This window comes from Bombina bombina, chromosome 1, assembly GCF_027579735.1.
Source record: "Bombina bombina isolate aBomBom1 chromosome 1, aBomBom1.pri, whole genome shotgun sequence".
Taxonomy (NCBI): Eukaryota; Metazoa; Chordata; class Amphibia; order Anura; family Bombinatoridae; genus Bombina; species Bombina bombina.
Genome location: NC_069499.1, coordinates 76,621,825 through 76,638,072, shown reverse-complemented (window position 1 = coordinate 76,638,072; position 16,248 = coordinate 76,621,825). Strand labels below are relative to the sequence as shown.

Here is a 16,248-nt window from a genome sequence, read left to right as displayed (position 1 = left end):
ATCATAGTATTAAAAGGATTGATTTAAGTTCCTTCACTTCAGAATTAGTCAAGTGTGCAGAATCAGATAGGTTAAAACTGTGGTAAAATGTTACAAATAACAGATTTAAACACTACAGCCACAGCCTGTGTAATATTTCCAGCAAAGGGTTACCTTATTTTTAGAAGTCCAGCTAAACAGATTGTCAGAAGTCAATCTAGAGTGGAAGATCGTTATCTTTATTACAGTGCTCTGCTCTTCAGTCTGGTCTCCCTCCGGTTTCCCTGCATACCACGTGTAGGCACTTATTAGCCTTTAACCCTCCCTCCCACTTCACATACGGAATAGCAGAGAAGCTAAACATTTTTACTGCTGCTCTCTCTGCATTGTGATAGAAAACGTCTGTAGGCTCAGCTGATAGATATAAAATCACCCCCTTCTCTGTGACTGTACCGGCCTCAATGTGCAGCAGTCTGCAGACATGTAAGCGTGACTGCATCACTGGCTTCAATAAACAGTGTGAAGGAACATTGAAGCCTTCAAATGTGTCATGCCGGCCCCAGCTGATGCAGCCCACCTGGAAAAATCCCGGCTTCCCGGCTGGCCAATCCGGCCCTGGAAGCATACCTAGGTAGGCTCAGGAACAGCAATGCACTATTTGTGATCAGTGGCTACACACATGTGTCTTGTCATTGGCTAACAGGTGTGTTTAGCTAGCTCCCTGTAGTTAATTGCTGCACTTTCTTTTCTCAATCCAGCAATCAAGCTTTAATCAATGGTGTTTAATTTAGATTTCTTAAAAAAACCCTGTATCTTTACTGTCTTTTTGAAGTTTAAAAGGCAGCATATACACTTAAGAACATTTTTTTAAGACTATTATTTTTGCAGATGATACTAAGTTAAGTAAGGTCAGTAGGTCAGAGCAGGATGAACTTTCATTACAAAGGGATCTGCAAAAATTAGAAGTATGGGCAAGTAAATGGAAAATGAGATTTAACACGGAAAAATGCAAGGTTCTACATTTTGGAAGTAAAACTAAGCAGGCAACGTATTTTATTTTTTAAATGGGACAAGACTTAGCCAAACAGAGGAGGAAAGGGATTTGGGAGTAGTAATAGATAACAAGCTAAAGATGGGTGCACAATGCAGGGCAGAGGCTTCAACGGCTAATAAGATACTAGTGTGCATTAAAAGAGGCATTGATTCAAGGGAGAAAAGTATAATTCTGTCACTATATAAAGCCCTGGTAAGACCTCACCTTGAGTATGGAGTGCAGTTCTGGGGACCGATAGCAAAAAAAGATATTGCAGAACTAGAAAAAGTTCAGAGAAGGGCCACAAAGCTAATAAGGGGATTGGAGAAATTAACCTATGAGGAGAGGCTAGCCAAACTGGGTCTGTTTTCTTTAGAAAAAAGGCACTTAAGAGGTGACATGATTACTTTATATAAATATATTCAAGGCCCATATTCAGAGATGGCAGAAGCTCTGTTTATTCCAAGAAAATTGTTTCTGACAAGAGGTCACAATTTAAGGTTGGAGGAAAGGAGATTTAATCTCCTGTAACGGAAACGATTTTTCACTGTAAGAGCAATAAAATTGTGGAACTCATTACCAAAGGAGGTAGTGCATGCCAATACCCTAGATACATTTAAAAATAGTCTGGATACATTTCTGTATATAAACAAAATTCATGGATATGATTGCTAGTATTAAATGAGTCACCTTTTAGTGTGGTTATTTAAGCTTAACTGGAGCTTTTTGTAAGTATTTTAGATTTGTATAGGTTGAACTCGATGGACTTCAGTCTTTTTTCAACCTTATCTACTATGTTACCATGTTACTATGTTACTATGTACTATTTCGTAATTGAGCTCACACTCTCAAAAATGTTCAGCGCACATGCTCTAGACTTTCCTTTGTCATGCATGTTTCTTCTGTTTTTTCAGGGTACAGTTATACGGTCCAGTAATGCGCATTTATTTTTTGCACAAAGTAATAGTAATGGTTGCTAGTCCCGAAGTTGTAAAGGTAAGATTTTGGCATTGTCATTTTAGATGTGTTATGTATTTTATGTTCAGTTTGGATTATAAAAATACTTAACAAAAAAATCTATTATAGATTAGGGGCATCCATATTTGGTCCATGCCCTTAAGGTACTTAAATAGAAAAAAAGCAAATAGGTGACCCCAACTTCCACACCCTGGATGTAGTCTCTGTATTGTAACAATAATTACAGTGATATTATTTTAATATTGGTATTAATAAAAGTTATATTTTAAATGTATATCATTAGAATGAGTGCACCAACAACTCCTAATATTAATCTTTTATCCACGCCCTTAAAGGACCAGTAAATACAGTAGATTTGCATAATCAACAAATGCATGATAAACAGACAATACAATAGCACATATTAGTCTAAATTTCAAATTGGTAGTACAATTTGTTTCTAAAACATTTTAAAGTTATGTCTATATCCACTCCGCCTGAATCATGTGACAGCCATCAGCCAATCACTAATGCATATACCTATATTCTGTGAATTCTTGTACATGCTCAGTAGGAGCTGGTGACTTAAATTGTGTAAATATAAAAAGACTGTGCACATTTGGTTAATGGAAGAAAATTGGAAAGTTGTTTAAAATTGCCCCCTCTATCTGAATCATAAAAGTTAAGTTTTGACTTTAGTGTCCCTTACATGACACCAGGTCATTTTACCAATCACATGCAGAGTGATACTAAAATTCAGGTTATTGTGTTGAGTATGGGATCCCCTCCTAGAATATTGCAATCATGCTAATACTAATGTATTACCAGTAGCGGAACTAATATTGGTGCAGCAGGTGCAGTGGCACCAGGGCCCAAAGGCTGGGGGAAAAAGAAGTCAGTGTATAATAAATACTTAGTAGCATTATAAAGTTCAGACTGAATATTATCAGTGTATATACATACCTATAATCAAATCATTGTACAGAGAAGCATGTATATTAATACTAGTGCTTATTATTAAGTTACCTTTGGGGGGGCCCCAAAAAACACAAAGGCTCTCTGTTGAGTAGGTCCACTACTGTATAACACATCACAATGTATATGATTTGCTAAAATATACAAGAAGCATAATAGGCATCGTTTCAGTTTTCACACAATCTGACATTAAATTGTTCTATTTTTTATTTTCTCCTGCTTTTCTTAATTAAAGTGTTTTATGTGGTTGCAGGAATTCCTGATGTCAACAAAATACTCTAAAGACAAATTCTATGATACAGTTGCTTATTTGTTTGGAGAAAGGTAGGTGCTGCACAGAAGGTTGGAATCAGACATGATAGAACATTTATGTTGACTATATTATCTACATAATGTTATCTAACTGCTGTTCCTAGAAGATTGAGCAAATAATAATTACTGCAAAGAGGATGAACAAGGCCATATTGGCCTACCAGGACATCAGAATATGTCCCAATGGGCCACAGCAGCTGGGACTGGCCACTTACAATTTAAAGGGATGGTAATGCTGGTGAGGCAATGCAGCTGTATCACCTCTATTTTCTCATCTGAGCTAGATGTATTAAGGTCACAAAGTGTTTCCTTGTGTGTTTTATTTTCTAGACCAAGTACTATTTTAGTAGCCATTTTTGAATGGTTTTTAGTGTCCATTGAGAGTCTTCCCCAGATCCCACTATGGGCAATTATTTTCACTCTGTTAAAGGGAGTCATGGGTTATGAACTTTGGTTGTAGGGTTCCTATGTAACAACAATCTGGCTTTTTTTTTTATTACAAACTAATATAATTTAATTCTGATAAAAAATATTGGGGGAAGAGGTATCCCAGTAATACCTTTTAGAAAAATGTAGCGCGTGCATTCCACAGACTCAGCGGAAAATATGGCTGAGGTTCAAATGTTCCCAGAGCTGCTTTTATTCCCAGCCCAGCCCTGAGGATGAATACGTTCAAGAGATCTAAGTTTTAATACTGTGAAGTGCAAAATTGTGCATTTAGATTATAAAATCCAAAAGTTGATTTATAGACCTAGACAAAGTTTACAGTTGTAAAACGTTAAATTTATTACTTCACAAAATCCTTCATCAGCTTTCGTTTAACACACAGTAATTCTGTGTTTCGTTTTACCAGCTAATGAAGAGCTCAACAGGCAGTAAATGTAAAACTGTCCTGCACTGTTGCTTTTGATTTCAGATTAAAATCTTGCCAAATCAAAAATCATTGTTTTCTCAAGCAATCACTGAAAAAAAAATTAAAAAATACTTGCAAAACTGTTGAGTTAAAAAAAATTGATTGTAAAAGGCAATCATGCCTAGTATACCCATTATGCCCATATAAAATTGGCCTTTAGTTTTTGTAACAATTATTACAATGTTTGCAGAATACAAAAGAGGAATTTAACACATGTAAATAATTACTGTATTTTCCTTAGACAATGTGCAAAAGGATCAAACCAAAACCCACAATGTTCTATTATTTTTTTTCTAAACATTTTTTTACACAGTTTCCCAATCTTTGTGCCGAGCCGCATCCTTTTGTGGGATATCATTTTTAGCTAGAATTCTTTTTTTTATAATTGATATATGGAATAGTCTTCAAACAGAAGCGGCAGTAAAGGAATTCACAAATGCAGATATGCTTTTGGATAAGAATATCCTAAGGCTACTTCAGATAGGAATATTTACAGACTAGACAAGCATTCTGCTTCTTATGTGACTTGAGAATCAATCGCCTAGATTTAGAGTTTGGCGGTAGCCGTCAAAACCAGCGTTAGAGGCTCCTAACGCTGGTTTTTACCGCCCGCTGGTATTTGGAGTCAGTCATTAAAGGCTCTAACGCTCACTTTGCAGCCGCGACTTTTCCATACCGCAGATCCCCCTACGCCAATTGCGTATCCTATCTTTTCAATGGGATCTTTCTAACGCCGGTATTTAGAGTCTAGGCTGAAGTGAGCTTTAGAACTCTAACGACAAAACTCCAGCCGCAGAAAAAAAAACAGGAGTTAAGAGCTTTTTGGGCTAATGCCGGTTCATAAAGCTCTTAACTACTGTGCTCTAAAGTACACTAACACCCATAAACTACCTATGTACCCCTAAACCGAGGCCCCCAACATCGCCGCCACTCGATTAAATTTTTTTAACCCCTAATCTGCCGACCGCAACCCGCCGCAAGCTACGTTATACTTATGTACCCATAATCTGCTGCCCCTAACACCGCCGACCCCTATATTATATTTATTAACCCCTAATCTGCCGACCGGACCTCGCCGCTACTATAATAAAGTTATTAACCCCTAATCCGCCTCACTCCCGCCTCAATAACCCTATAATAAATAGTATTAACCTATAATCTGCCCTCCCTAACCTCACCAACACCTAACTTCAAGTATTAACCCCTAATCTGCCGACCGGACCTCACCGCTACTATAATAAATGTATTATTATTCTATCAGCCAATCGGAATTAAGGTATGAAAATTCTGATTGGCCGATGGAATCAGCCAATCAGAATCAAGTTCAATCCGATTGGCTGATCTGATCAGCCAATCAGACTGAGCTCGCATTCTATTGGCTGATCGGAACAGCCAATAGAATGCGAGCTCAATCTGATTGGCTGATTGGATCAGCCAATCGGATTGAACTTGAATCTGATTGGCTGATTCCATCAGCCAATCAGAATTTTCCTACCTTAATTCCAATTGGCTGATAGAATCCTATCAGCCAATCGGAATTTGAGGGACGCCATCTTGGATGACGTCCCTTAAAGGAACCATCATTCGTCGTCTAGTCGTCGGAAGAAGAGGATGGATCTGCGTTGGAGGTCTTGAAGATCAGCCGCTCGTCATCAGATGGAAGAACATAGAAGATGCCTCCTGGATGAAGATGTATGCCGGTCCGGATGTCCTCTTCTGCCCGCTTGGATCAAGACTTCAGCCGGAGGATGGATGTCTTCAGCCCCCCGCTTTGGCTTGGATCAAGACATCGGAGCCTGGACGGATCGCTGATACCCGGTGTGGTGAAGATAAGGTAGGAAGATCTTCAGGGGCTTAGTGTAGGTTTATTTAAAGGGGGTTTGGGTTAGATTAGGGGTATGTGGGTGGTGGGTTGTAATGTTGGGGGGGGGGTATTGTATGTTTGTTTTCCAGGCAAAAGAGCTGAATTCTTTGGGGCATGCCCCGCAAATGGCCCTTTTAAGGGCTGGTAAGGTAAAAGAACTTTTCTATTTTAATTTTAGAATAGGGTAGGGCATTTTTTTATTTTGGGGGCCTTTGTTATTTTATTAGGGGGCTTAGAGTAGGTGTAATTAGTTTAAAATTGTTGTAATATTTTTCTAATGTTTGTAAATATTTTTGTATTTTTTGTAACTTAGTTCTTTTTTATTTTTTGTACTTTAGTTAGTTTATTTAATTGTAGGTATTTTATTTAATTAATTTATTGATAGTGTAGTGTTAGGTTTAATTGTAGATAATTGTAGGTATTTTATTTAATTAATTTATTGCTAGTGTAGTGTTAGGTTTAATTGTAATTTAGGTTAGGATTTATTTTACAGGTAATTTTGTAATTATTTTAACTAGGTAGCTATTAAATAGTTATTAACTATTTAATAGCTATTGTACCTGGTTAAAATAAATACAAAGTTGCCTGTAAAATAAATATAAATCCTAAAATAGCTACAATATAATTATAATTTATATTGTAGCTATATTAGGGTTTATTTTACAGGTAAGTATTTAGCTTTAAATAGGAATAATTTATTTAATAAGAGTTAATTTATTTTGTTAGAATAAAATTATATTTAACTTAGGGGGGTGTTAGGGTTATGGTTAGACTTAGCTTTAGGGGTTAATACATTTATTAGAGTAGCGGCGAGGTCCGGTCAGCAGATTAGGGGTTAATAATTGAAGTTAGGTGTCGGAGATGTTAGGGAGGGCAGATTAGGGGTTAATACTATTTCTTATAGGGTTATTGAGGCGGGAGTGAGGCGGATTAGGGGTTAATAACTTTATTATAGTAGCGGTGAGGTCCGGTCGGCAGATTAGGGGTTAATAATTGTAGGTAGCTGGTGGTGACGTTGTGGGGGGCAGATTAGGGGTTAATAAATATAATATAGGGGTCGGCAGTGTTAGAGGCAGCAGATTAGGGGTACATAGCTATAATGTAGGTTGCGGCGGTGTACGGAGCGGCAGATTAGGGGTTAAAAATAATATGCAGGGGTCAGCGATAGCGGGGACAGCAGATTAGGGGTTAATAAGTGTAAGGCTAGGGGTGTTTAGACTCGGGGTACATGTTAGGGTGTTAGGTGCAGACTTAGGAAGTGTTTCCCCATAGGAAACAATGGGGCTGCGTTAGTAGCTGAACGCTGCTTTTTTGCAGGTGTTAGGTTTTTTTTCAGCTCAAACTGTCCCATTGTTTCCTATGGGGGAATCGTGCACGAGCACGTTTTTGAAGCTGGCCGCGTCCGTAAGCACCGCTGGTATTGAGAGTTGCAGTGGCGGTAAATTCTCTACGCTCCCTTTTTGGAGCCTAACACACTGAAAACCCAGCCATTCTGTGAACTCTAAATACCAGAGGTATTTAAAAGGTGCTGCCAAAAAAAAGCATGCGTAGCTAACGCACCCCTTCTAACGCAAAACTCCAAATCTAGGCCAATGTTTTTATGTTTTCGCTCCTATTCAACAAACTAGACCTTAATAGATTAAACAAATATTCAGTAAATTAAAGAAAAATTTTACAAAATGCAAGAATCAGCTAATCCACACACGCACATCTCAAATTACAGAATGATTTTTGTTACTGAAAATGACTAGATTTAGCAGACAACTGTTTGAATAATTAGCACTTAGGTATTGTGAAGAACTACATAGTACAGTGCCTATAGTTGTATTTACATGATACACTGTCAAGTAAGAGATGAATTTGTTGTGTAAAACCAGATTTTATAAAAATTAAGCAGAACCTGCAGAGCAGTGTATTTTACAGAGGACGCCTAAGGCCACTTAACCTGGTAATTGAACCAAAACCCAATGAAATGGGCTGAGCTTGCAGTGAGAGCGGTCCTCATAAGCGTATTTCTATATTATTTACTCAAAATCCTCCTTATATCATTACACACAGTGAGACCAATGCTTAGAAAGAAGAGCAGATAAATTAACATGTTAGTACCTCTGTCCAACCCCCCACTAGGAAAGTCATTTATTTATAAACCTTCTTGTTTACATAACTTGACTATAACCATCGCTAAAGTATTGAAATATTCAGCATAGGTGGGGATACAACAGGCAAAACCAGATATTTCAAATGACAAAATCAAGGTAAATTACTTTGTCACACAAACAGGAGATGTATACTTTTTCTGACTCGTGATTGTACTTTTTCTGACTCGTGATTGTATGCCTTGAAACTTTTTGTCGTTTTTATTCTTTTCATGTTTAAAGTGTAGTGACTTTCAATATATGTATGTTGTATACTGTGATAATCTGCCCTTACAGGTTGAGGGCTCCTGTGACTGGTTGCCCTGTTCTGTATTTTTCTTAACCTCAATAAAAATATTTAAAAAAAAAAAAAAATCAAGGTAAATGTGCTATCTATAGACAATTTAGTACAATAGGTAAAATTTATCTTTGGGAACACATTAAAGGAAAGAAAAAAAAATCACAGTACACTGTCCCTGTAAATGCTTTGGGGCCTATTTTTCAAAGCATCAACTATGTTGTATTCGCGGGCGTCAATACGTTCGCCAAACATCGCGGCCGCGGATCTGAATACGATCTCCTTATTTATCAAAAAGTACGGTACGAATGGCATCGGACTGGTGTTAACTAACATTCATAGATGTCGCGGCTATTCGGGTTTTTCCCAACTTTATTTATATAATTTCATTACTGTCCATGACAAGCACATTTCTGTTTAGCACATTATTGTATATACGTAGTGTAAATGTATTCTTTTATGAGCAAGACTAATTGCGAATGTAGCAAGTAGCGACATATTTGGTGCAAAGTGTATAGTGAATTATTCTAATTCTTTTTAATATTGTACATACATGTATTTTAGTATGTATATACACACGCACACACACATATATATATATATATATATATATATATATATATATATATATATATCATGTCATATCTCTGTGTTTATTTATACCACTATATGTATATATTGTAAATGTATGATTAGTCTGAGCAGGAATAATTGTGAATATACATATAATTAGAGTATCACATGTATTTATTTGCAATCAATGGATATTTTAAAGGGATAGGAAAGTACAAATTTAAGTTGCACCAGTGTGAGGTAGCTGCTAATTGGTTCCTGCACATATTTGTCTCTTGTGATTGGCTAAATAGATGTGTTCAGCTAGCTGCCAGTAGTGCAGTGCTGTTCCTTCAACAAAGGATAACAAGAGAATGAAGCAAATTTGATAATAGAAGTAAATTGGAAAGTTGTTTAAAATTGTTCTATCCAATTCATGAAATAATATTTTTGGGTTTCCTGTCCCTTTAAGAGCTGGGCCAGGTTTCTCTCTGAACCTGTCTAACCCCTCCTGATTGCAATCTATTTTTAAAAACCACCCCTACACAGGTGTTATAAGATGAACTGGCATATAAGATGACATTTCTTACTGAAAAAGAAATTCAAGAGAAGGAAGAAATACACTGAAAATAGCATGCCAGTAAAGAGGTGATTTTAATTTATGCTGTATCTGAATCATGACAGTTTAAAGTTAGGTGGGTTATCACTTTGTGCTATCAGCTTAAGATTCTATTGAATCAAACATCAATTCAAATTTTAAAATCCTTGTCTAAAATATTACACTGTGTCTCCTAATGTTAGCATCAATGTTTATCTTTAATACTAATTTCACATATACATATTTTCAAAGTAAAAGAAAAAGTGGAAAAGAAGAAGGCGCCATAATAGTGCATAATCAGTTGTACATGGTCTACATTCATGCAGTAAATATTATACTCACAAAATATAAGGCACTTGAGAAGTGCCACAAACGCTTTCTGGACCTTTAGTAGCTGGCCAGATAGCACTCCCCTCGGCACACAATACCGTCAGCTGTTGATAATCACAGGCTTGAAAAGGCTCTTTATCCACGCCAACCTGGTCTAAAGGTGCAAACCTAGATGAAGGCGATACGTTCAACTAGATATGGCCCAAAGCGAGTGATCTCACACTATTTAAGTGTAGTTTAAGGGATGGTAAAAGTGGATTAAAGTCGTGATCCAAAAGTCCAAGTAAAATACAGACTTTATTAAAATTGCAAAATGATCACACAACGCGTTTCTCAGTCGTACTGACCATTTCATCAGATGTATACATAACTAAAAACATCACGACTTATAAACCCTGCTCAGCGTCTAGTGCTGTTCAATGCGCATGCGCAAAAGTTCACCTACACAAATCAGCTATCGTCATTCATGGCTATGAGTTATTTGATTTGAGTATAACCAACCAATGTAATGCTAGGGAATTACATACACCCCCATTTTAATAAAAATGTACAGTGTATCGCTATACTGACACCATGTAGCAAATCAAAACTACTAAGAGAGAATTACATTTTATATTCACATTCCTAGTACTTCAATTGAAAAACTCATAGGTGGTTGTGACTCTCCGCATGTAGCTGAAATAATTTGCATCTCATATAGTTTGTCCGCAAATATCACAAATACCATTGCAGAACTAAATGTATCTATGAAGGATATCTCATGAGCAGCGATCCTAAACATTATTGGATTATATTAAAACTATATTTAAAAATACATCACATACATATAAAAACATGACTAATCTCCAAAAGGGTTTGCTTCAAGGCTGTAACACTCTTCTAAATCAGCCTAAAGTGAAACCATTAAAATAAAAAAATAAATATATATATATATAACATACCAAAATTAAAATAAAAGCCTAAAAGTTACAGATGGGAATCTCCATGCAATAAATTGAATTGAATGCTGCCGATGTCAATGTGTTCATTTAAGCCAAAGGGATTGATGGTCTTGAGTTTCCATATCTAAAAAGTCTCCCTTTGTCTCAAATAGACAAATCTATTCCTACCCTATTTGTGAGTGATCACAAGTGAAATGAGATTTAATCTCAAATTTCTCCTTAGTAGAAAAGGACATGAAACTCGTCCTATTGCCAGATGTATAAGCACAAAGACCGCAATTATGTCTATTGCATTTAAAGAAACCTGGTTGGAATTTTTTTTCATTACCACCTTACTAGGTGCTAGTTTATATTTTAGTGTGGGTGCTCTTCTAGATGTACAAACAGGCTCCTCATCTATGAAATCTTTAAGTAATGGATCACCTTGTAGTATAAACCAGTATTTTCTAAGAATATTTTTTATATCATTGTGGTTATTGCTAAATTGTGGGATAAATCTTAGAAAAAAATTTATTAGAATTTATTACATGGAAATTCCCATCTGTAACTTTTAGGCTTTTCTTTTAATTTTGGTATGATATATATATATATAATTTTAATTGTTTCACTTTAGGCTGATTTAGAAGAGTGTTATTAGCCTTGAATTTATGTGAAGCAACCCTTTTGGAGATGAGTCGTGTTTTTATATGCATATGATGTATTTTTAAATATAGTTTTAATATAATCCAACAATGTTTAGGATCGCTGCTCATGAGATATCCTTTATAGATACATTTAGGTCCATAATGGTATATGTATTTGTGATATTTGCGGACAAGCTATATGAGATGCAAATTATTTCAGCTACATGCGGAGGTTCACAACCACATATGAGTTTTTCAATTGAATGGGAATATAAAATGTAGTTTTGATTTGCTACATGGTGTTAGTATAACGATACACTGTAAACTTTTATTAAAATAAGGGTTATGTAATTCCCTAGCATTACATTGGTTGGTTATACTCCATCAAATAACTCAGAGCCATGAATGACGATAGCTGATTGGTGTAGGTAAACTTTTGCGCATGCGCATTGGACAACACTAGAGGCTGAGCAGGGTTTATAAATCGTGATGTTTTTAGTTATGTATACATCTGATGAAATGGTCAGTACGACTGAGGAACGTGTTGTGTGATACTTTTGCAATTTTAATAAAGTCTGTATTTTAATTGTACTTTTGGATCACGACTTTTAATCTGCTTTTACCATCCCTTAAAGAGACACTGAACCCAATTTTTTCTTTCGTGGTTCAGATAGAACATGCAATTTTAAGCAACTTTCTAATTTACTCCTATTATCAATTTTTCTTCGATCTCTTGCTTTCTTTATTTGAAAAAGAAGGCATCTAAGCTGTTTTTTGGTTCAGACTCTGGACAGCACTTTTTTATTGGTGGATCAATTTATCCACCAATCAGCAAGAACAACCCAGGTTGTTCAACAAAAAATGGGCCGGTTATCTAAACTTACATTCTTGCATTTCAAATAAAGATACCAAGAGAATGAAGAAAATTTGATAATAGGAGTAAATTGGAAAGTTGCTTAAAATTTCATGCTCTATCTGAATCGCGAAAGAAAAAATTTGGGTTCAGTGTCCCTTTAAACTACACTTAAATAGTGTGAGATCACTCGCATTTGGCCATATCTAGTTGAATGTATCGCTTTCCTCTAGTGTTACACCTTTAGACCGGGTTGGCGTGGATAAAGGGCCTTTTCAAGCCTGTGATTATCAACAGCTGACGGTATTGTGTGCCAAGGGGATAGCTATCTGGACAGTTACTAAAGGTCCAGCAAGTGTTTGTGGCACTTCTCAAGTGCCTTATACTTTGTGAGCATAATATATACTGTGTGAATGTAGACCATGTACAACTGATGTGCACTATTGTGGCGCCTTCTTCTATTCCACTCTTTCTTCAGATTTGCTTCACTTGTATCGCCATCAAGTTCTGGAAGGAGCCTGCAGCCACTTGTCTTTTGGAGGACTTTAAATGCCTTGTGACCTTTCACTTTGAGACCTATATATGGACACTTGTATTGTGTGATTGATTGTGTTATTCATGGACATTTGTCCTTATGCACGTTTTGTTTTCATTTTTTAGCACTGTGCTGTACATTTTAAGCATTTTGCTGCATATTTTGGCACAGGTTATTTTGCGCTAAACGCATTTTTTAGTGGGTTCTGTTTGCACATAGTGCACATTTTATCTATAACTGATTAGGCACATGTTAGTATCTTTTCTGAACATAATTTGTGTTTGCACTCATTACACTATCAATTTATACGCAAGTATTTTGCATATTAGGAGCATCCAACATTTTTTTGTTATTCTAATACTTTCAAAGTATAATGCACAATGTAACAAATGGCACTTACATGTTCTGTTGAGTGATCAATGACACAAGTATCGAGCAATTTGATTCGTTAGTGATAGTTTATAATGTGTATTTGAATCAGATTGGCTGATGTCATAAATCATGTGATTATGCATGTTCCAATCAAAAGTGGTGGAAAAATTCACTAGTGTGTGGATTACTTAGGAGTTTGCACCAAATATGTAGAAATAATATTGTCCGTTTGCTTTGTAATGAGAGACAAAGTTGTAGCATAATCCATAAGTAGTATTTTTCATTTTTATCTCTATATCTACTATTGCACCAAATGTGGAGCAATAATATTGTTTGATTTAGAAAGGGTATACAATTGTAATAAAGTTTCTAATTTACTTTTATTATGTAATATTCTTCATTCTCTTGCAGCATCGAACATAAGCTTTCTGTGTTTTCCGACTCCCATTAAGTTCTATGGCATCCGCCACCTCAAGGGTGGAGGATTGAAAACTAGGTACGCTGAGTCAGAAAAGACGCGAGCTTATCTGTAGAATTTTTGATAACTTTGTGAGAGCTTCAAATAGTGTAGATTAGGAGGGCGAATGAACACAATTCCGCTCGAATACCACGGTTTTCAACACCGCATTGATCTGTGTCGTATTGAGATCACGGGATCGTATTTTACGTCACAAATTTCAATATTTGCTGATCTTGACGCTTTGATAACTACGACGGATCAATCTCACGACAATTATGACGCGGAATTCCAGCGTATTTTCAGTTGATGCTTTAATAAATAGGCCCCTTTGTGTAACTAGTGTGAGAAATATATGCATTATCTCCTCTCTTTGTTTGCACAGCATCCTGTATGGGTTTTACAATACATATTTCTTAATAAATAACTTTTTTCTGTTACTAATTTTAGATTAATGGGAACTGGCTTAGTGACTGATCGTGACTATGACCACTGGCATAAACAGAGGAGGATTATGGATCCCGCTTTCAACAGAGCGTAAGTGCAAAAGGTCACAAATACAAAGGGCCTTTACATAAGCGCCCAGGAGAACATAAACAGCAGGCAAATGTATTTTCTGTTTTTTTTTGGCATAAAACATATTATCCTACTTTTCTGACTTGATTTCACTCTTCTGGCAACAGTATACACATATAGCATATGAAGAGTTAGATTACAAGTGGAGCATAATCAATAGTGCAGGCAGAGGCGTAACTAGAAACCACAGGGCCCAGATGCAAGAATCTAGGAAGGGCTCTGCACCCCTTGTAGTTCCGCCCCTGAGTGCAGGGTCTGTTAACTTTTGCACATTCTCACGTAAAGACTATTGCACAATCTAGTATTACAAGTAGATGGTTAAAAATTTTACCCGAAGCATCTTAACGCGGCTGAAACTTTTTTAGCGCTCGCAATATTTTTAATGAATAGTGCAGGGAGCATAATAGTGCTCTCATGGTGCTTGTATTGCAAGTTGTTAGTTAAGGGGTCGAGCGCAATCCATAATTTATCACTTTTTGAGACCTGAAGTAAACCAATATTATTATTAATATAGCACATAAATTCATGAACAACTCCACTACTTGCAGACCATTGGCTTTATCGCACCATCAGCTTAGCGTGGAAACAATATCCGATATGAATTTTACTGTGTGCTCCCATAGCTCACTTGCACTATCTGACATACAGCTTGATCGATGCACTATTGACTATGCTCGAGCAATGTTAATATGTAATAGAGCTAATATTTTTGCGTTCCACTTAGTTCATGCTGTTTTAATTCAAGATTGTCACACACACATACGTATATATATATATTTATATATGCTTTGACCCCCTCAAGACACATCCATCACAATCCATCGTAAACAAAAAATGAAGCACATGATCACCATATACCTTTTAAGCCTTATAAAAAAAATATTACAATTTATATAAAAAAATATTTATGTTATTATATAGTGTATATGAGTGTAACCGTTTATTTTAATTTATGTTGTGTTTGGTGCACATTTATATTTAGCCCTAACCCTTTACACGAGGTCTTCAGTTGTGCTAACCCGATGACCGCAAATTTAGATTGCACTCATCGGTACTTGTTTACTTTGTACTTGCAATATTGCGCCTGCACTCACGTTAGCGCACCACTTGTAATCTAGCCCAAAGTTTTAAGGTATAAGATTTCAAGGCTTTCAAAATACTCTTACAGTTTAGGGGCATATTTATCAAGCTCCGTACGGAGCTTGATGCCCCATCTTTCCGGCGAGCCTTCAGCCTGTTCCATAACCTGTTCGCCTGCTCTGAGGCCGGTAACAGAAATCGCCAGAAATCAACCCGATCGAATACGATTGGGTTGATTGACACCCCGTGCTAGCGGCCGATTGGCCTGCAAATCTGCAGGGGGCAGCATTGCACCAACAGCTAAGAAGCAGCAGTTTTAAGAACGCTGCTCGTTAACTGGATCCGCTGCCTGTGAGCGGCGTACAGCAATCAACCCGATCGAATACGATCGTGTTGATTGACACCCTGCAGGGGGTGGCAATGAACTGCTTGTGCAATGCTGAATGCCGACAGCGTATGCTATCCGCATTCAGCGATGTCTGGCGGACATGATACGCTACAGCATATCATGTCCGCTAGACTTTGATAATTTGGCCCCATACAGTTGAAGAGAATAATGTGCTTTTTTATGCAGCTACTTGATAGATATGATGGGAACTTTTAATGAGAAGGCTGAAGAGATGATGGAGAAGCTTGCAGAAAAGGCGGATGGAAAAAGTGTTATTAGAATGCACGATATAATCAGTAGACTTACGCTGGATGTCATTGGAAAGGTATTTTATATACTCAGAGGGATGTTAAAGTCAATGTTCAATGGATTCTTTGTTGTATCTAAAACTGGCTATTTTAATATTTGTTATTTATTTATTTTTTTCTAATTGTGAATATTTTTTTGATTTCGTGCTCGCTAAAGAGCGTCTGTGTT

General features: G+C 36.6%; 1 protein-coding gene across 1 annotated transcript in view; it reads left to right on the top strand.

Annotated features, from left to right (window-relative positions):
- The first annotated feature begins 1,951 nt into the window (after window positions 1-1,951).
- Window positions 1,952-16,248, top strand: part of LOC128636286 (cholesterol 24-hydroxylase-like) — a 57,597-nt gene continuing 43,300 nt past the window's right edge. The window contains exons 1-4 of the mRNA XM_053689322.1: window positions 1,952-2,008; window positions 3,198-3,268; window positions 14,178-14,264; window positions 15,958-16,096. Of these exons, the coding sequence (XP_053545297.1) occupies window positions 1,982-2,008; window positions 3,198-3,268; window positions 14,178-14,264; window positions 15,958-16,096 (324 nt within the window). The 5' untranslated portion in view covers window positions 1,952-1,981. The remainder of the gene's footprint in view (window positions 2,009-3,197; window positions 3,269-14,177; window positions 14,265-15,957; window positions 16,097-16,248) is intronic.